The 22690-nt window shown below is 31.4% G+C and overlaps 1 protein-coding gene across 4 annotated transcripts in view; it reads right to left on the reverse strand.

The window, feature by feature from the left end:
* Zn72d (Zinc-finger protein at 72D) overlaps positions 1 to 22690 on the reverse strand; it is a 37371-nt gene that overhangs the window by 14444 nt on the left and 237 nt on the right. For 2 of the 4 annotated variants that reach the window (XM_064050507.1, XM_064050511.1), the window contains exons 2-10: positions 22302 to 22504; positions 22125 to 22252; positions 14257 to 14392; positions 13993 to 14200; positions 4403 to 4557; positions 4064 to 4350; positions 3772 to 3954; positions 3346 to 3522; positions 2917 to 3293 (exon numbers count right to left, since the gene is read on the reverse strand). In XM_064050507.1, coding sequence (XP_063906577.1) covers positions 2917 to 3293; positions 3346 to 3522; positions 3772 to 3954; positions 4064 to 4350; positions 4403 to 4557; positions 13993 to 14200; positions 14257 to 14392; positions 22125 to 22252; positions 22302 to 22504 — 1854 coding nt within the window. The remainder of the gene's footprint in view (positions 1 to 2916; positions 3294 to 3345; positions 3523 to 3771; positions 3955 to 4063; positions 4351 to 4402; positions 4558 to 13992; positions 14201 to 14256; positions 14393 to 22124; positions 22253 to 22301; positions 22505 to 22690) is intronic. The other 2 variants (XM_064050510.1, XM_064050509.1) reach the window with 2 other exon arrangements.

Consider the following 22690-nt stretch of genomic DNA (forward strand, 5'->3'; position numbering starts at 1 on the left):
ATTCTTGACGGTGAAATTCACAATTGGTTGATTATAAACATGTCTATTTCACATTCGCGGAATCAAGTGAACGCATAAAACAAATGCAGGTCTGTAATGTTAAAGTCGATGTCAATAAGCGTGCTACCCTTATGTTTCAACCGAGTTTTTCCTTTAACAAATTTTGTGTCTACCAAATTGGGTTGGTTGGGGTGTAATACTAATAATAAGTGTTGCCTTTAATTTAATCAATAAAATAAATTGACTTCATTAATTTTTTTGAACCACCTCTTAAGAAAATCTAAAAAATATGAATGGAATGATAAATCACAAGTACAAACTCATCATATTTTTTGCATTTTAGATAGGATTTATTCAGCAAAATTTAAGGGTGACGTCATCAATTTTTTTAGGAGGGATGAACAAATACATTTTGAACAAAAGTTTACCATGCTTATAATAACTTTAAAATATTCCCAAGATTTCAAAGCATTCGGTTTTGTAATTCCTGATTAAATCGATAAAATAAATTCACGCCTTCATTAATTTTTTTGAGTCAGCCTGCATATGCAAATCCAAAAATATGAATGGAATGATAAATCACAAGTACAGACTCATCATATTTTGTACATTTTAGATACGATTTATTCGGCAAACTTTTGAGCTGACGTCATCAGTTTTTTGTAGAAGATAACCAAATATATTTTGACTAAAAATTTATTATGCTCTTTATAACCTTAAAACATCTGCAAGATTTCAAAGCATTCGGTTTTGTAGTTCCTGATTAAATCAATAAAATAAATTTACGCATTCATTAATTTTTTTGAGTCACCCTGTATATGCAAATCGAAAAAATTTGAATGGAATGATAAATCACAAGAAGAGACTCACCATATTTTGTACATTTTAGATAGGATTTTTTCAGCTAAATTTTGTGGTGACATCATAAATTTTTTATGGGGGACGACCAAATACGTTTTGATCAAAAATTTACCATGCTTATGATAATTTTTAAATGTCTTCAAGATTTCGAAGCATTCGGTTTTGTAGTTCCTGAGTAAATCAGTAAAATAAATTTACGCTTTCATTTATTTTCTTGAATCACCCTGTATATGCAAATCCAAAAAATATGAATGGAGTGATAGATCACAAGTACAGACTGATCATATTTTGTACATTTTAGATATGATTTATTCGGCAAATTTTCGAGCTGACGTCATCAAGTTTTTGGAGGGGATAAGCAAATATATTTTGACTAAACATTTATTATGCCCTTTATAACCTTAAAACATCTGCAAGATGTCAGAGCATTCCGTTTTGTAGTTCCTGATTAAATCAATAAAATATATTTACGCATTCATTAATTTTTTTGAGTCACTCTGTATATGCAAATCCAAAAAATATGAATGGAGTGATAAATGACAAGTACAGGCTCATCATATTTTGTACATTTTAGATATGATTTATTCGGCAAACTTTCGAGCTGACGTCATCAAGTTTTTGGAGGGGATAAGCAAATATATTTTGACTAAACATTTATTATGCTCTTTATGACCTTAAAACATCTGCAAGATTTCAGAGCATTCGGTTTTGTAGTTCCTGATTAAATCAATAAAATATATTTACGCATTCATTAATTTTTTTGAGTCATCCTGTATATGCAAATCCAAAAAATATGAATGGAGTGATAGATCACAAGTACAGGCTCATCATATTTTGTACATTTTAGATATGATTTATTCCACAAACTTTTGAGCTGACGTCATCAAGTTTTTGGAGGGGATAAGCAAATATTTTTTGACTAAAGATTTATGATGCTCTTTATAGCCTTAAAACATCTGCAACATTTCAAAGCATTCTGGTTAGCAGATTAAAAATTAAATTTCAAAATGTTGTTTTATAATTTTGATTTTTTTTCCAAAAATCTGGACGTTTCGGGTGAAAAGTCGATTCAGAGTTGTAAACTACATGTGTAGGACTATGTTATTTTATACAATTGAAAACCCATTTACTATGTACAATTTTGAAGTGACGTCATCGCATTAGTGGTGGGGATGATTAGACAAATTTTGGTTAGCGTTTTACCATCTACATGATATTCTTAATATAAGTACAAAATTTCACAACAATCGGTCGAGTACTTTCGGAGATTATCTGTCTAATAAAAATCCGGGACAACAGACGGACAGACGGACGGACAGACGGACGGACAGACGGACGGACAGACAGACGGAAATGGGAGACCTATTTCTTCGTCTTCTAGGGGTCATGAAAGATCGAGAAAACGTAAAAGTAGAGAGTCGGCCGACGGACTCGATTACAATACTTCCTTTGCTTACGCTCGGGAAGTAAAAATTACAAAATTGAAAAATTAGATAATTTTGCTAAATAAAAAAAATTTCAAGACGAAAAATTAAAACATCAGGTAGTTCTAAAATGGCAAAACTACAAAATTTAAAATCGAAAAAATGAGAAATCATGAAATTGAAAAATCGACAACTGCAAAAAATGAAAAATCAAAGAATTCCAAAACAGAAAAATCAAAAATCAAGAAATTAGGAAATCTGGTAATTGAAAAATCGGACGACAGCAAAATAAAAAAATTACAAAAATGAAAAATCGAGAAAAACTCCAAAATTATGAAATTGAAAAACTTTGAAATATTAAATTCGAAAAATTAGAAAATCGAAGCAATGAAATTCGGATAAATGAAAAATCGGGCACCTTTAAACACGAAAAATTCGTAAAAGAATTAAAACTGAAAAATCAAAAACTTAAAAAATTAGAATTGAAATTTTGAACAATTGAAAATAAAAAAATAATAAATTAAGTAGTATTCTTGTGTGTTAAAATCATTACGCCCCGTCGCTCGATTAAATACAACCCTATTTATCACAATCACTCCATCTCTTCGATAAACAGACTTTTCAAACTTACAATTGATTATCGCGTCCGTCTTCTTTCGGTTGCTGCTGCTGCTGTTCCGCCGACTTGTTCTCGCTCTCGGGCTTAGGTACAACGGCCGGGGCCTCCACGGGTTTAGCAGCAGCGGGCGTCGCGTTAGCAGCGTTGGCGGCAGGCGCCGCGACCGGCTGCTGCGGCGTCGGCGGCTGCTGCGCTTGTCCCTCCTTCGGTTTGGTGCTTTCGGCCAGCTGATCCGAGACCGTCTTCAAGGCGCGTTCGGTATGCGAAACGATGCGTTGAATCGACTGCAATTCCTCTTCTTTCGGATATATTTCCGAGTGCCTGGCCATCACGTGCCTGTCGTCGCTCGATTCGGTGCGTCTTGCCATCGGCATGCCTCCTTGGAAGTACTGCAACGAAACGCTAGCACAATCGCTACGAAAAAATCGACGCGAGTCTTACGGGCGGAGCGCCACCTGGGAACGGCGGACGACCTCTCGGATAAGGTCCCAGATTTCCGCGTCGGCACATCTCCATGTATTCTTCTTCGTATCGGCGTCTGTCTTCCCAGTACATTCGGTCGTCTTCGTCTTCGGGCATGTTGTAGTGTCGGCGTGCCCAGAATTCTTCGCGCAAAGCCTACAGAAGTTTAGTGTGAGAGGACAACACCGAGAACGGTTATACAATAGAAGTAAGATTGTCAGAATTCGCAAAATCCAACCATCTCGACTCACGAAGGTCGGAGTGAAGTGATTCTTTGTAATATTCGACAACCTAAAATTTTTGAAAAGCACTGATCTGCTCAGCAAAAGGAACTATTGTCGAGTGCGTCTCTTTTACAATTTCAAGACGATCACAAAGCATCCCGCACACTGAAAATCCACTTACGGCTCGTCTCATCTTTTCCTCTTGTATCTTTCTCTGGCGCAACGACGGTTTAACATCAACGACCAAGTCCGGATTGACCTTCTTCTTGTATTGTAACCTGTGACGTCTCCCTTTCATGTGCATTTCTTTAGCGTTGGGATCGTTGAAACGACACTCGCACAGCTTACAATTAAAACTAATAACCTACCAAAGAGAATTTGTGTGAGTACCAGGACCTGGACGTCCGTGGAGTAGAAGTAGAAGTGGTAGAAGAAGGGTTTTTGATTTGGAAGAAAAGTTGACATGATCGTACCTTGCCGTCATCGCTCTTGATCTCCTCGATATAGTCTTGGCCGACTGGTTGGATGTCCGGCTCGGGCTGTTCATCAACTTCGTCATCTTTTGAATCTCCATTACCTGTGGGAATGCCGAGACCTCCTGATTGCACAAAGTTTATCTTTGGTGTGGAGGAAACGGACTTACGAGGACCACCAATTATTTCTGGTTCCTGCGGTGGGATCGGTTTGCCCAGTTTCGTATGTAACAATACGACTTTTTGATGTTTGGCTCCTCGAATGTGGGCGGCGTATGCGTCGTTTCCTGAGGGAAAAAATTTACGCGATCTAACTAACTCAACGCTTTACACACTCACCTGTACATGTAACGTCACACAATTGACATCTCAACGAGTTTCCGGCGCGATTTTGATTTGTAACGGCAACGGAAGCGGCCATTTTGGTGGCAGCTTCGCGCTTCTTATGTTTCTGACCTTCCAAGTGTTCGCGGTAGGTCTGTGGACCGGCGCAACTGCAACAAACGCAACAATCACCTCAAAGTACTAGCAAATAAGGCACTGTCAGATGGTAAGTAAGAATAGTTGCTCATTTTTTGAGCAACCATCAGGTTATTTTCCCATCTTTTCCTATAGCAAGGTGTCTGAACGGCAAACTTGATACCAGTCGCCGGAATTCTCCTTGCAAATTCTTATACAATTTTAAAAGTGTGGCAATTTACCTGAGATGGAACTGATACTGAACTATGTGCTAGACAAGGATAGCACGAGAAAAGTAATTTCTTTAATTTACACTCTTTCCATTTCTGTATTACTTAACAGGTTCTCAATTTTTTTTTTTATTTTGAATTTTTCAAGTTGATTTTTTTTTCATTTTTCCGTTTTTTGGTTTTTCATTCGCCTTATATTTTTTTTCGATTTTAAAATTTTTCATTTAAATCTAAAATTTAATAAATCGAAAAATTAAAATTCCCTAAAATTGAAGAATCCAAGCATCAAAAATCGAGAAATAGAAAATCCAGAATTTTAAAAATCGCAAAAATTGAAAAATCGTTAAAACTGAAAAATTCTTAAAAATGAAATGAAATAAAATGACGTAAATAGAGGCCAAAGTCGGAAAATTGGAAAATTAAAAACTGAAAAATTTAAAATAAAAAATCGATGAATCTAAATATTAAAAAAATCGAGGAATTGAACAATCAAACGTCGAAATCTCGTGAAATTGAGAAATGGATAAATTGAAAAATCCAAAACCTAAAGAATAAAAAAATTTAAAAACCGAAAAATTGAAAAATCTAAAAATCAAAAAATCTAAAACCGAGAAGTCGAAAATCGAAAGATGATTTTTATTTTTCATTTTTCCGTTATTTTAATTTTCATTCTCGATTTTTTATCACAATTTTTCATTTTTTCATTTCCTTTATTTTTTCCAAGTTTTCTTTCGATTTTATAATTTTCTTGATTTTTCAATTTTGTAAATTTTTAGATTTCCAGTTATCCGATTTCCCGATTTCCAAATATTTTAAATTTAAAAATCAAAAAACTGGAATATCGAAAAACTGAAACATCGAAAACACGAAAAAATCTAAAATTAAATAAATTGATAAATGAAAACATCGAAAAATTGAAAAACTGAAGAGTCGAAAAATCGAGAAATAGAAAATACAAAATTTAAAAAAATCGCAAAAATTGAAAAATTCCAAAAATGAAATGACGTAAAATTGGGAAATAGAGGCCAAAGTCGGAAAGTTAAAAACTGAAAAATTTGAAATAAAAAATCGTGAAATCGGACGGTCAAAACATCGAAATCTCGTGAAATTGAGAAATAGATAATTTGAAAAAAAGAATCAAAAAATGTAAAAACCAAAAAATTGAAAAATCGAAAAATCAAAATTTTTAAAAATTGAAAATTCTAAAACCGACAAGTCGAAAATCGACAGATTAACAAATGAATAAAAAAAAAAAATTGACAATTGAAAAATCGAAAAATTAAAATTTCAAAAATTGAAAAGCTAAAAGAATTAAAAATCAAAAAATTTAAGAACCCAAATGTTGAAAAAATGTTCGATTTGCAATTTTTCAAGATCTTGATTTCTATTTTTCATTTTTCCGTTATTTTAATTTTCATTCTCGATTTTTTTATCGCAATTTTTCATTTTTTCATTTCCTTTATTTTTGCCAAGTTTTCTTTCGATTTTATAATTTTTTTGATTTTTCAATTTTGCAATTTTTAGATTTCCAGTTATTTGATTAACATTTTAAATTTAAAAAATTGAAAAATCAAAAAACTGGAAATATCGAAAACACGAAAAAATCTAAAATTTAATAGATTGAAACATGAAAATATCGAAAAATTAAAAAATCGAGAAATAGAAAATCCAAAATTTAAAAAATTGCAAAAATGAGATGACAAAAAAATTGGGAAAGTCGAAAAGTTAAAAATTGTAAAAATTTAAAATAAAAAATCAATAGATCGAAATCTCGACAAATCCAGGAATAAATAAATTGAAAAGTCGGAAAACCAAAGAATAAAAAAATTGAAAAATATAAAACCGTAAAGTCAAAAAATCATCGAAAGGTCAAAACATCAAAAAACTGAAAAACGTAAAATTTTAAAAAAGCGATAAATCGAAAAATCGAAGAAGTGAAAAATTGAAAAATTTAAAATTTTAATAATTGAAAAACTAGAATACGGAAAAATTAAGAAATCAGGAAATCGAAACAGAAAATCGGAAAATTAAAGACCCGAAATATTGAAAACTCAAAACTGAAATATGAGATATTGAAAAATGGAGGAAAAACTGAAGAATCCCAAAAGTGAAACAACGAACAATTGTGAAATCGAAAGATTGAAAAATCGAGAAACCGAAAAATTGAAGATTCAAAAACCTGAAAGTAGAACAATTGAAGGAACGAAAAATGTTTCATTTTTGGATTCGCAGTTTTTCAATTTTGCAATTTTTTCGATATTACAATTTTCATTTTTCGATTTTTCAGCTTCTCAATTTTTCGTTTTTACATATCCTTTGTTTTTTCAAGTTCTCTTTCGATTTTATAATTTTTTGCTTTATCAGTTTTGCAGTTTTTAGATTTCTAATTATTCGAATTTCCGATTTCGAAAAATAGATATCGAAGAACTAAAAAATCGAGAAATAGAAAATCCAAAATTTTAAAAATCGCAAAAATGAAATGACAAAAAATTGGGAAATAGACGAAAAGTTAAAAATTTAAAATTAAAAATCGATAGATCGAAATCTCGACAAATCCAGGAATAAATAAACTGAAAAATCGAAAAACAAAAAAAAAATCGGAAAATCTAAAACCGTCAAGTCAAAAAATCGAAACATCAAAACATCAAAAAACTGAATAACATAAAATTTTAAAAAAACCGACAAATCTAAAAATCGAAGAACTGAAAAATTGAAAAATCTGAAATTTAAAAAAATGAAAAACTAAAATATGGAAAAATTAAGAAATCAGGAAATCGAAACATAGAAAATCGGAAAAATAAAGAACCGAAATATTGAAAACTCAAAACTGAAACATTAAAAAATGGAGGAAAAACTGAAGAACCCCAAAACTGAAACAACGAACAATTGTGAAATCGAAAGATTGAAAAATCGAGAAACCGAAAAATTGAAAATTCAAAAACCTGAAAATAGAACAATTGAAGGAACGAAAAAAGTTTCCTCATTTTTGAATTAACAGTTTTTCAATTTTGCAATTTTTTCGATATTACAATTTTTCATTTTTCGATTTTTCAGCTTCCCAATTTTTAATTTTTCGTTTCCTCAATTTTTGAAGTTCTTAATTTTTATTTATTTTCCCCATTTTTTCATTTTCACAATTTTTCGTGTTTACATTTCCTTTATTTTTTTCGATTTCATAATTTTTTGCTTTTTCAGTTTTGCATTTTTTAAAATTCTAATTATTCGAATTTATATATACATCGAAGAACTAAAAAATCGAGAAATAGAAAATCCAAAATTTGAAAAATCTCAAAAATGAAATGACAAAAAATTGGGAAATCGACGAAAAATTTAAAATTAAAAATTAAAAATCGATAGATCGAAATCTCGACAAATCCAGGAATAAATAAATTGAAAAATCGCAAAATCAAAGAATAAAAAAATTGAAAAATCTAAAACCATAGTCAAAAAATCGAAAGATCAAAACATCAAAAAACTGAAAAACCTAAAATTAAAAAAACCGACAAATCGAAAAATCGAAGAACTGCAAAAATTGAAAAATCTAAAATTTTAAAAATTGAAAAAGAAAAATATGGAAAAATTAAGAAATCAGGAAATCTACACAGAAAATCGGAAAATGAAAGAACCGAAATATTGAAAACTCAAAACTGAAATATGAAAAATGAGGAAAAACTGAAGAATCCCAAAACTGAAATAATGCAGAATTGTGAAATCAAAAGATCGAAAAACCTGAAAATCGGAAAATTGAAGGAACGAATTTTCCTCATTTTTTCATTTTCACAATTTTTCGTTTTTTCACTTCTATTATTTTTTCAAGTTTTCTTTCGATTTTATAATTGGTTGATTTTTCAGTTTTGCAGTTTTTAGATTTCTAATTATCCGAATTTCCGATTTCGGGAAATCGAGATATCGAAGAACTAAAAAAATCGAAAAATCGAAAATTTCATAAATTGAAAAATTAAAATATCTAAAAATTGAAGAATCCAACCATTAAAATTCGAGAAATAGCGAAAATTAAAAAATTTTAAAATCCAAAAATTGATAAACCGAAATGTCAAAAAATCGAGAAATAGAAAATACAAAATTTAAAAAATTGAAAAATCAGAAAATTGAAAAACTTCAAAAATAAAAATGACGTAAAATTGGGAAATAGGGGCCAAAGTCGAAAAGTTAAAAATTGAAAAATTTTAAATAAAAAATCGATAGATCGAAATCTTGACAAATCCAGGGATAAATTGAAAAACCAAAGAATAAAAAAATCGAAGAACTGTAAAATTGAAAAATCCAAAACTTTAAAAATTGAAAAAGAAAAATATCGAAAAATTAAGAAATCAGGAAATAGAAACATCAAAAATCGGAAAATTGAAGAACCGAAATAAAGAAAACTCAAAACTGAAATATGAAAAATGAGGAAAAACTGAAGAATCCCAAAACTGAAACTACGAACAATTGTGAAATCGAAAGATTGAAAAATCGAAAAACTAAAAATCCAAAAACCTGAAAATCGGAAAATTGAAGGAACGAATTTTCCTCATTTTTTCAATTCCACAATTTTTCGTTTTTTCATTTCCATTATTTTTTCAAGTTTTCTTTCGGTTTTATAGTTGGTTGATTTTCCAGTTTTGCAGTTTTTAGATTTCTAATTATTCGAATTTCCGATTTCGGAAAATCGAGATATCGAAAAACTAAAAAAATGAAAAAATCGAAAATTTAATAAATTGAAAAATTAAAATATTTAAAAATTGAAGAATCCAACCATTAAAATTCGAGAAATAGAAAATACAAAATTTAAAAAAATTGCAAAAATTGAAAAATCGGAAAATTGAAAAACTTCAAAAATAAAAATGACGTAAATTGGGAAATTGGGGCCAAAGTCGAAAAGTTAAAAATTGTAACAATTTAAAATAAAAAATCAATAGATTGAAATCTCGACAAATCCAGGAATAAATTGAAAAATCGAAAAACCAAGGAATAAAAAAAAAAATGAAAAATCGAAAAATCTAAAACCGCACTCAAAAATTCAAAAGATCAAAAAATCGAAGAACTGAAAAATTAAGATACGAAAAAATAAAAAAATCAGGAAATTGAAACAGAGAAAATCAGAAAATCAAAGAACCGAAATACTGAAGAAGCCAAAAACTGAAACAACGAACAATTGTGAAATCGAAAGATTGAAAAATCGAGAAACCGAAAAATTGAAAATTCAAAAACCTGAAAATAGAACAATTGAAGGAACGAAAAATGTTTCCTCATTTTTGGATTCGCAGTTTTTCGACTTTGCAATTTTTTCGAGATTACAATGTTCATTTTTCGATTTTTTCAGCTTCTCAATTTTTAATTTTCCGTTTCCTCAATTTTTCAAGTTCTTGATTTTTATATTCATTTTCCCCAGTTTTTCATTCTCGCAATTTTTCGATTTCAGTTCCTTTATTTTTTCAAGTTTTCTTTCGATTTTATAATTTTTTGCTTTTTCAGTTTTGCAGCTTTTAGAATTCTAATATAATATATTATTAACTAAGGTTGTGAAGACAGACATTCTAGACCGAGCGCAAATTAGAATCTGAGACGCGCAGCGTCAAGGGCTCTAAAGCGCGAGGTCTAGAATTGGCTTCACAAACGTGGTTAATATACTATTTTTTCCACTAGTAGCCCATTTGAGGTTTGCGAATTTTCAAAATGTTTTTTCTGAAGTGCATCAATAAAAACGTGTACTCACGTCATTTTAGTAAGTTTTGGAATTTTATTATTTTTTGACAATCCAGAAATGGTCCAGAACTTTTGTTTTAATTTCCTCCATATTTCCCGTTTTTAATAAATTTTTGTGTGAAAAATGTTGTAAAGTGAACCATTATGTACCCCTCCTCATTCCGTCGTATTTACGCGACCGCGACAAATTTGGCTGAAAAAGGTATGGACCTTTTATCGTTAAAGCGACACGGGGAATGGAAATCCTCCAGCATAGCAGAAGGATACAACGACGGCTCGATCTTCAATTAAAAAAAAATCGCCGAAATCGTCCAAAGCTCATCTACGGCAAATCAAGTCAAACCAAATCGGAACCATGATTCAGTTTCAGTACCGTAAACTTCATTTTCACTCCCATCAACTTCATCAACGTTGTTTCACCAATTTATCCTCAATTTATAATCAATTCAGGGTTTGGAAATCATTCCAGGGCATAATTTAAAAGCAAATTTTCCAAAATGATCGTTTTCAGGTTATGTCTCAGTTTTTCTGACAGTTGTGGACAGTTGTCACATTAGGTGGCCAACTTCACGTTTACATTATTGACCAAGGTTCACAATTTTCCAAATTACAGACCTCTAGACAAGTCGACAATTAGCCATTGTAATGCTACTAGTGGAAAAATATAATTATCGAATAACTAAAAAATCGACAAATTGAAAAATCGAAAAATCTAAAATTTTAAAACTTGAAAACGAAACAAAAAATCGGAAAACTGAAGAACCGAAATATTGAAAATTGGAGGAAAAATTGAAAAATGGAGGAAAAATCAAGAATCCCAAAACAGAAACAACGAACAATTGTGAAATCGAAAGATTGAAAATGAAAAATCGAGAAATCGAAAAACCGAAAATTCAAAAACCTGAAAAATTAAATATCTAAAAATTGAAGAATCCAAACATCAAAAATCGAGAAATTGTGAAAATCGAAAAATTGAAAAATCGAAAAATTGATAAAACTTTAATGGGGAAAAACCGAGAAATAGAAAATCTAAAATTAAAAAAAATCGCAAAAATTGAAAAATCGAAAAACCACAGAATAAAAACCGAAAAGTTTTAAAACCGGAAAGTCAAAAAATCGGAAAATTAAGAAATCAAAACAAAAAACTGAAAAACCTAAAATTTTAAAAAATCGACAAATTGAAAAATCGAAAAATCTAAAATTTTAAAACTTGAAAAATTTAAATACCGAAAAATTAAGATATCGAAACAAAAAATCGGAAAACTGAAGAACCGAAATATTGAAAAACGGAGGAAAAATGAAGATCAAAACTGAAACAACGAAAAATTTTTCATTTTTTGGAATCGCAGTTTTTCAGTTTTGCAATTTTTTAGATATTACAATTTTTCATTTTTCGATTTGTTATTTTTCGATTTTTCAGTTTCTCAATTTTTAATTTTTCGTTCCCTCAAATTTTCAAGTTCTTGATTTTGATTTCTTATTTTCCCGGTTTTTTCATTTTCACAACTTTTCGTTTTTTCAGTTTTGCAGTTTGTAGATTTCTAATTGTCCGAATTTCCGATTTCGGAAAATTGAAATATCGAAGAATTAAAATATCTAAAATTTAATAAATTAAAAAATTAAAATATCCAAAAATTGAAGAATCCAAACCACAAAAAATCGAGAAATAGAAAATCTAGAATTTTAAAAAATCGGAAAATTGAAAAATTTCAAAAATGAAATGGCGTAAAATTGGGAATTAAAGGCCAAAGTCGAAAAGTTAAAATTTGAAAAATTTAAAATAAAAACATCGATCGATCGAAATCTCGATAATTCCAGGAATAGATAAATTGAAAAATTTAAAAACCGAAAAATTAAAAAATCTAAAAATCTAAAACCCAAAATTCTAAAAATCGAAAGATTAAGAAATCAAAACATCAAAAAACTGAAAAACCTCAAAATTTTAATAAATCGACAAATTAAAAGAAATAAGAAATCGAAACAAAAAATCGGAAAATTGAAGAAGCGAAATATTGAAAACTCAAAACTAAAACATGAAAAATTGAAAAATGGAGAAAAAATCAAGAATCCCAAAACAGAAACAACGAACAATCGAAAGATTGAAAATGAAAAATCGAGAAATCGAAAAACCGAAAATTCAAAAACCTGAAAAATTAAATATCTAAAAATTGAAGAATTCAAACATCAAAAATCGAGAAATTGTGAAAATTCAAAAATTGAAAAATCGATAAACTTCAATGTGGAAAAACCGAGAAATAGGAAATCCAAAATTTAAAAAAATCGCAAAAATTGAAAAATAGGAAAATTAAAGTTTCAAAAATGAAATGACCTAAAATTTAAAATAAATAAAAAATCGATAGATTGAAATCTCGACAAATCCAGGGATAAATTGAAAAACCGAAAAATTTTAAAACCGTAAAGTCAAAAAATCGAAAAATTAAGAAATCAAAACAAAAAACTGAAAAACCTAAAATTTAAAAAAAAACGACAAATTTGAAAAATCGAAAAATCTGAAATTTTAAAAATTGAGAATTTAAAATATGGAAAAATTAAGAAATCGAGTAATCGAAAGATTGAAAAATGCAGGAAAAATGAAGAATCCCAAAACTGAAACAGCGAACAATTGTGAAATCGAAAGATTGAAAAATCAGGAAATCGAAAAACTGAAGATTCAAAAACCTGAATGTTTCCTCAATTTTTCGATTTGCAGTATCTTAATTTTGCCATTTTTTCGATATTACAATTTTTAATTTTTCGATTTTTCAGTTTTTCAATTTTTAATTTTTCGTTTTTCCATTTCCTTTATGTTTTCATTGCTTCTTTCGATTTTATAATTAAAATTGATCGAAGGTAAGTAAATCCAGCTTAATACTCGCAATACAGTACTGTATTCCCAAATTTTCGAAAAAATGGAGTAGGTCGTTTTTGATTTTAATCAATCCGATAAAATTAATAATAATATAATTAATCCTTTTGTTTTGTATTGAGTCACCCTATGTAAGCAATTTTAAAATAAACGAGTGCATTGATAAACCACAATTTAGAGTCATATTATTTTGTATATTTCAGAATATTATATTCGCCAAAATTCTGAGATGACGTCATCAGTTCTTTGGAAGGGGATAAACGAATAAATCTTGATCAACGATTTACCATGACTACGACAACCTTAAAATATTTCATGGTATTCGGTTTTGCAGTTTAAAATTGCAAAATATTGTTATGAAATTTCGGTATATTCCAAAAATCTGGATGTTTGGAAAAATTACAAAGCTGAAGAAACGAAAAATTGAATAATCGAAAGATTAAAACTGAGAAACTTAAAAATTGAAATGCTGAAAACTAAAGAAATCGGAAAACGAATAATTGAGAAATCAAAGATGACGTCATCAATTTTTTGGAAGGGATAAACAAATAAAGCAATAACAGTGCACAGGATCGCCATAATGACAACAGAAAACACCTGCTGTCAAAATAGCCGGAAAATGTCAATTGCCACACACTTAACCTACAGTCACATTACCGCCATCTTACCTGATCTTGCACACGTCGCAGTAGTGCAGCTGCTGCGGTTTAGGTGGCGCCTTCGTCCTCATGTTTTTGGCGCCAATCCCGCCTTTCTTGTACCCTTGCCAACCTCCAGATTTCTGCTGAGCGGCTCCGCCCTGCTGGGCGACGTACATTGTCGCTGCCGAATACAGCGCTGCGTCGTATCCGGAATACGTTGTGGTGGAGTTAGCTTCTGTGTGCAACGCGAATCATAAAAATAAGAAACTCCTACTTTCCTCGTATACTCACGCTTAGCTTGTGTGGTAGGTTGTGCAGCTATTGTTGTCTGCGCTGCTGGCTGGGCGTAGGTAGCTTGATAACCAGTTGCATTAGCTTGATAAGTCCCGGTGTACTGAGCTGGTTTCGCGGCTGCTGCTGCTGCTGCCTGTAGAAAGAGAAACATTTTCTCGTCATTTTCCGGATCAGACTGTCGCTGGCACGGCGAAAACGAATTATTATTCGTCGGAGGTTCGGGTGTAATAAATGTCATTTTGAACGAACATGTGAATAAATGAATTGTGTTGGACGTTATTAATAAAATATTAAAAACAGACGCCGGGTGTCGACGAACTGAAAGGTTCATGCGAATGCCGTTACATCATGTATTTACCTTGCGTCTAAAAAAAACCGTGACTTATGGGAGTCGAAAGTAGACGTCGCATTCTCTGGCTTGCACTTTTCGTTTTAAAATAAAAATAAAAACACACCTGAAGCGATTTTTTTTTTCAAACATCGCATAGGTAAATATACCGAGTGTCGTCAAGGCAATAAATAGCACAATTTTTTACATTTTCAGTAATTTATATTGAATTTCTCATAAACCTGGAACGAACTGAAAATCAACTAACTAGATTGAATTACACAGTTCCTTTTGTATTTCTTACTCTCTTCAATCAGAATAACGAACCTACATACATAAAACATTATATGTATCGAGTGAAACGCATTCTGTATATTATCAAATGAAATCCTGTTTCTATATTTACATAAAATATATTTTCAGCATTGGTTATTTATATTGCTTTCCGAATTTTGCAATTTTTAGAAGTCGGTACAAGGATACCTTTCGAATTCGTGGATTTTCTGAAATTACTACCAGCTCACACCGAACGCGGAAAAATCGGAATGTTGAAGGTCTAGTTGTAAATAACCCATATTTATGGTGGTTGCGGTTTGCCATAAATTAAGGAACATTTGGAAATTAGAAGATTACATAAGTTATAAACAGATGTCCTAACTTAAAATAAAGTGACCCAACAAAAACCAATATTACTTAAACGGTATCAATTTGGCGTTACAACTTCAGAAAATTGTAGAGAAATATATTATTAGTACATGTTTAACTTCGATTTTTTTATTATTATAGTTGTCGAAAGAATTCGACTATTAAGCACGTAAGAAGTTGGTTAATCCAAATAACGGGCGGCAGAAAAAAAATATGCATTTGTTTTAATAGAAACAAAATTTGATCGATTTTGCAACAATAGATCAAACTATTTAAATCACTGATTTAAGTCATTCTCGTTTTTTTCTTAAAAACTTTCCTTTCCAAATAAGAAAATGTCATGCACTTGTTGTTTTTAAGTACAGTTTAAAACAAAATAAATTGAACACTGACTAGACTAAAATATTTCCAACAAAATAAAATGCAATTTCTTTTTTCATTTGTAAGGATACGTATATGAACTTGGTGTACTGAAGTATTTGCTAAGATAAGACTGATTGTGACAAATTAAATTATATATATTGATATTTGTTAAAATAAGATTGATTTTGGTAAATGACTGAACAATATTAAAAGTAATCACTGGAATGAAGAGGGGGTGGGTGGGTGGGGCTATTGTTTGCTTATAATATATTCTGAATGAAAAAGTTAAACTTAGCCCCGCCCACCCACCCGTTTCTCAACATAGTGTGTGGGCGGGGCTAGTATCCGCTAAGATAAGATTGATTTTGGTAAATGTCATACGCTCTAAGAAAATAAAGGGTTGGAGGGTGGGGCTACTGCTTGTTCTTAAAACTAGAAAAAAAAAATGAAATTTAGCCCGCCCACAGTTTTGCACCTACTCAATTTACCTGTGGCGACCCGAAAAGAAAGAACAATAAAATACAAACAAAAAACGCCAAACATGTGAATAACAACATTTATTACCAGAAAACCCAAAAGATCCAACAAACCCAGAAAAAAATCCAGAAAATCAAAAAAAATTAAAAACCAAAAATCCAAAACCAAAAAAATTCCGAAAAAACAAGCCAAAAACACAAGACATTCAAGAAAACACAATAATCCAAAAAATTCAAGAAACCCAAGAAACTAAAAACTCAACTTCAATAATTCAAAAAATACAAAACACAAAATAAAAAAATAAAATTATTCAAATAATCGAAACAATCGAAAAAATAATGATTAAAAAAAAAAAATGGTCGAAGGTTATTTTAACAAAACTTCCCTCGCCTCAGAAGTGCAGCCAAATAAATCCCACTTTGAAAAATTATCTTTTTTTTTTGCGATTTTGGTTTTCTGATAATCTCTATAAAGTAAAAACCAGTGGCGTAAATAATGCTCCCGCAGCTTATTTGACTTGAATTTTTTAAATTTTCAATTTTTTTTTGTTCCCTCGTTTTTTCGAGTTTTCAAGTTTAAAACTTTTCCAATCAATTTCTAGATTTTGCAATTTTTGGATTTGAATTTACCGAGTTTTCAATTTTTCATTTGCAATTTTTTATGCTTATAGTTGTGCATCGAAAGAATTCGACTATTAAGCACATACAGAAAATGGCTAATCCAAATAAAAGGCGGCAGGGAAAAAAATGCATTTGTGCTCAAAAAAAAAAAATTTGATCGATTTTGTCTCCCCAAAACCGACGAGATTAATTAAGCTACAATAGATCAAAACGTTTAAATCGCTGATTTAAGTCATTCTTGTTTTTTTCACTGGAATGAAGTGGGTGGGCGGGGCTATTGCTTGCTTATAATATATTCGGAATGTAAAAATTAAACTTGGCCCCGCCCACCCACCCGTCTCTCAACATTGTGTGTGGGCGGGGTTAGTATCTGCTAAGATAAGATTGATTTTGGTAAATCACATACACTCTAAGAAAATAAAGGGTGGGAGGGAGGGGTTAGTACTTGCTAAGATAAGACTGATTGTGGCAAACGACATACCCTCTAAAATAGAAGGCGGGTGGGAGGGGCTAGTATCTGTTAAGATTGATTTTGGAAAAGGTATATCTTCTTAGCAAAAAAGGGTGGGCAGGCGGGGCTAAAACTTTCTAATCTAGGACTAAACAATATAAGAGTAGTCACTGGAAAGAACAAGGGGTGGGTGGGTGGGGCTACTGCTTGTTCCTAAAACTAGAAAAAAAAAAAAAGAAATTTAGCCCGCCCACAGTTTTGCACCTACTCAATTTACCTGTGGCGACCCGAAAAGAAAGAACAATAAAATACAAACAAAAAACGCCAAACATGTGAATATTACCAAAAATCCAAAAAATCCAACAAACCCAAAAAAATACAGAAAATCCAAAAAAATGAAAAACCAAAAAAATTCCAAAAAAAGAACAAGAAACACAAGACATTCAAGAAAACACAATAATTCGAAAAATTCAAAAAAGCCAAGAAACTAAAAACTCAACTCCAATAATTCAAAAATTTCCAAAAAATACAAAACACAAAATAAATAAAATTATCGAAATAATCGAAACAATCGAAGAAATAATAATAAAAAAAATGGTCAAAGGTTATTTTAACAGAACTTCCTCCGCCTCTGAAGTGCAGCCAAATAAATCCCACTTCTCTGAAAAATTATCATTTTTTTTGCGATTTTTGTTTTCTGATAATAGAAATTAATAAAGTAAAACCCAGTGGTGTAAATAATGCTCCCGCAGCTTATTTGACTTCAATTTTTTCGAGTTTTTCATTTTTCCATTTGCAATTTTTCGTTTCAATTTTTATTTTCTTTATTTTTACAATTTTTCAATGTCCCGATTTTATAACTGTTTGTTTTTTCAATTTTTCGGTTCATCAGTTTTTCATTCTGCAATTTTTCTTTTTTTTTTCCTTTGATTTCACGATATCTCTAAAATTTTTCATTTTAAATTTTCCAGTTTCCCGATTTTCCCACTTTTGGACGCTTAAATTTTTAGAGAAATGAGGATTTTGCAACTAAACTCCGCCCGTCAACTCACTATGAATAAAACATTCACCACAATTGAGAAGGGGTGGGTGGGTGGGCGGGGTTTATATTTTGTCCTTTTTTCCTTAAAATACGAAGTCTTCTTTTTCCAACAAGAAACTGAAAACATGTTTGACCATCCCGTTGTTGAAAGAAAACTACGTATAAAAAGAAAAAAACAACGAAGATTAAGCCCCACCCACCCGCCCCAATCTTAATTGTGATGATTTCATATGGTAATTTCTTGTAAAGAAATAAGGATTTTGTAACTAAACTCCGCCCGTCAATTCACTATGAATAAAATATTCACCACAATTGAGAAAGGGTGGGTGGGCGGGGTTTATATTTTGTCCATTTTTTTCTTAACATACGAAGTCTTCTTTTTCCAACAAGAAACTGAAAACATATTTAACTATCCTATTGTTGAAAGAAAACTCTATATATTATAAAAAAAAAAAAATCAAAGACTAAGCGCCGGAAAAATTCAAAAAACCCGAGAATTCAGGAAATCCAATAGTTTCAAAAACACGAACAATTCAAAAAAATTAAAAAACTCAATACAATCCAGAATTTAAAAAATCCGAGGAAATAAAATAATAATGTGCAAAGATGACTTTTTTAAATTAATATCAAAATAAATCCCACTTCTCTGAAAAATTATAATTTTTTTGCGATTTTTGTTTTCGGATAATAGAGATTAATACAGTAAAACCCAGTGGTGTAAATAATGCTCCCGCAGCTTGTTTGAGTTGAATTTTTCTTCAAGTTTTCATTTTTTTTTGCTCCTTTGTTTTTTCGAGTTTTCAAATTTAAAACTTTTCCATTCAATTTCTAGATTTTGCAATTTTTGGATTTGAATTTAGCGAGTTTTCAATTTTTAATTTTTCCATTTGCAATTTTTCGTTTCAATTTTTTATTTTCTTTACTTTTACAATTTTTCAATGTCCCGATTTTATAACTGTTTATTTTTTCAATTTTTCGTTTCATCAGTTTTTCATTCTGCAATTTTTCTTTTTTTTTTCCCCTTTAATTTCACGATATCTCTAAAATTTTTCATTTTAAATTTTCCAGTTTCCCGATTTTCCCACTTTTGGACGTTTAAATTTTCACAGAAATGAGGATTTTGCAACTAAACTCCGCCCGTCAACTGACTATGAATAAAACATTCGTCACAATTAAGAAGGGGTGGGTGGGCGGGGTTTATATTTTGTCCATTTTTCCTTAATATACGAAGTCTTCTTTTTCCAACAAAAAACTGAAAACATGTTTGACCATCCCGTTGTTGAAAGAAAACTACGTATAGAAAGAAAAAAACAACGAAGATTAAGCCCCACCCACCCGCCCCAATCTCAATTGTGATGATTTCATATGGTAATTTCTTGTAAAGGAATGAGGATTTTGCAACTAAACTCCGCCCGTCAATTCACTATAAATAAAACATTCATCACAATTGAGAAGGGGTGGGTGGGCGTTGTATATATTTTGTCCATTTTTCCTTAATATACGAAGTCTTCTTTTTCCAACAAAAAACTGAAAACATGTTTGACCATCCCGTTGTTGAAAGAAAACTACGTATATAAAGAAAAAAACAACGAAGATTAAGCCCCGCCCCAATCTCAATTGTGATGATTTCATATGGTAATTTCTTGTAAAGAAATGAGAATTTTGCAGCTAAACTCCGCCCTTCAGGTAATAATGAATAAAATATTAATCACAATTGAGAAGGGGTGGGTGGGTGGGATTATATATTTTGTCCACATTTTCTTAACATACGAAGTCTTTTTTTTCCAACAAGAAACTGAAAACATATTTAACTATCCTGTTGTCGAAAGAAAACTCTATATATTTAAAAAAACAAAGATTAAGCGCCGGAAAAATTAAAAAAAACCCAAGAATTCAGGAAATTCAATAGTTTCAAAAACCCGAACAATTCAAAAAAATGAAAAAACTCAATACAATCCAGAATTGAAAAAATCCGAGGAAATAAAATAATAATGTGCAAAGATGACTTTTTTAAATTAATATAAAAATAAATCCCACTTCTCTGAAAAATTATCATTTTTTTGCGATTTTTGTTTTGGGATAATAGAGATTAATAAAGTAAAACCCAGTGGTGTAAATAATGCCCCCGCAGCTTATTTGACTTGAATTTTTCTTCGTTTTCATTTTTTTTGTTCCTTCGTTTTTTCGAGTTTTCAAATTTAAAACTTTTCCATTCAATTTCTAGATTTTGCAATTTTTGGATTTGAATTTATCGAGTTTTCAATTTTTAATTTTTCCATTTGCAATTTTTCATTTCAATTTTTTATTTTCTTTATTTTTACAATTTTTCAATGTCCCGATTTTATAACTGTTTGTTTTTTCAATTTTTCGTTTCATCAGTTTTTCATTCTGCAATTTTTCTTTTTTTTTTCCTTTAATTTCACGATATCTCTAAAATTTTTCATTTTAAATTTTCCAGTTTCCGGATTTTTCCACTTTTGGACGTTTAAATTCAATCTCAATTGTGATGATTTCATATGGTAATTTCTTGTAAAGAAATGAGGATTTTGCAACTAAACTACGCCCGTCAATTCACTATGAATAAAACATTCATCACAATTGAGAAGGGGTGGGTGGGCGAGGCATATATTTTGTCCACATTTTCTTAACATACGAAGTCTTCTTTTTCCAACAAGAAACTGAAAACATATTTAACTATCCTGTTGTCGAAACTCTATATATTAAAAAAAAAACAACAAAGATTAAGCGCCGGAAAAATTCAAAAAACCCGAGAATTCAGGAAATCCAAGTTTCAAAAACCCAACAATTCAAAAAAATTAAAAAAATCAATACAATCCAAAATTTAAAAAATCCGAATAAATAATAATGTGCAAAGATGACTTTTTTAAATTAATATCAAAAACTAAACGCCAAGACAAAGTTTTGTATGTATCACGTGATAAAATATATAGATTTTTGCTCAATATCAAAATTTCACAAAATTTTCAGTGGGATGATCACACAAATTTTTGCTTTTACCACCTACACGATTTTCTTAAGATTTAACAACAATCAGTCGAGTAGTTTCGGAGATTACTTGTCTAATAAAATATCGACGACAAACGGTCGGAAAAGAAATATTTATTCTCGTATTCTAGGAGTTCCGAAACGCCGAAAAACATGAAACATCATATTTCACTAGTTATTTAGCTACGTCCGGGAAGTAATACATTAAAACTGCGTTAATCAACTGCGAACTTTGAAAAATGCTTGTTGAATTTAATTTATCTCGTTTTTTTTTTTATTTCGCATCATTCATATGATGTATAAAAAATATACATAACGCATAGATGTTATCAAATCATTTATTCATTCATTTATATAAAAATCAAACCTTTTATTCAAACTGCTTGATTCAGTATGAGTGCGCAGACTCCAAAAACGGAACGTTATCATCACCCCTTTATCTGACATCCCGAATAGGTCACACGACACGATGACGTCATGCGCAAATTTCGCGCCATTAATAACCTAATCTAACAGCGACTTCAATTATTTTTACATCAGTTCGTTCGAGCATTTTGTTTCACAAAGACTATTTTCAATATTGAACAAATTCTGTTGAATAAGTGATAAAATTAGTTTACTTTAAAAACACGTTTTCGCCAATAGGAACGATACGATGGTTGTTATTGTGTTGGTAATTCTATTTTATTGGCGGCAACTTTGAGAGAGCTATGTCATCATAGAATAAAATTTTAAATATGTTGCCAACCTGACAAAAAAAGTCACAATCATCAAGTCATTCAGTATTTGATAATAGAAAGTTTCATTCTTTTCCCGCCGTTTCACAATACCAATGTTACAATTCCCGGCAATGGTTTAATTTTACGCCCCCCTGTGCTAATTAAAATGACGTCACTAACAAAATACCCCAAAATTCTAACATCGCCAACTTACCGCTGCTTGTGCTTGTGGTTGTCCCGCAGCCCTCTGGGTGTATGTAGTCGCATAAGTCGCCGGCTTGGCGGCAGCGGCGGCGGCCGTCTGATCGTAGCCCCCTGTGTACCCGGCGGCGGCTGTTTGACCTGCAACCCACTCAAATCAATCCTCGCTCGTAACGACGCAACGCCTTACCGTAACCGTATTCGTAGGCCGGCGTGGCCCCGGTGCCCACGGCCGCGTACGTGCCCTGGGTGGCGGCGGCTGCTTGATAGGCCGTGTCGTACCCCGCGGCTCGCTGGGTGCCGTACGTCGCGGCAGCGGCGGCGGCGGTAGCCGGGGCGGCTACGGCGTATCCGGCTTGGCCAGCTTGGTACGCGGCTCCCGTTGCCGTAGCACTGGAAATTCGCAACAAAGACGCTGGTATAGGGAAAACACGTACTCACGACGCGTGTGCGCCGCCCCCGGCGGAGGTTTCGCGCGGATTCTCGTCCAAATCGGCGAGGATTTTGCGAAGAACGCCAAAAGACACCCGCCTAGATGGACCCGCCGTTTATTGATCGCACAAAATGCCGGCGCCATTT

This window comes from Zophobas morio, unplaced genomic scaffold, assembly GCF_036711695.1.
Source record: "Zophobas morio isolate AGI-343-1 ecotype UQ-CSIRO unplaced genomic scaffold, CSIRO_AGI_Zmor_V1 ptg000008l, whole genome shotgun sequence".
Lineage (NCBI taxonomy): Eukaryota > Metazoa > Arthropoda > Insecta > Coleoptera > Tenebrionidae > Zophobas > Zophobas morio.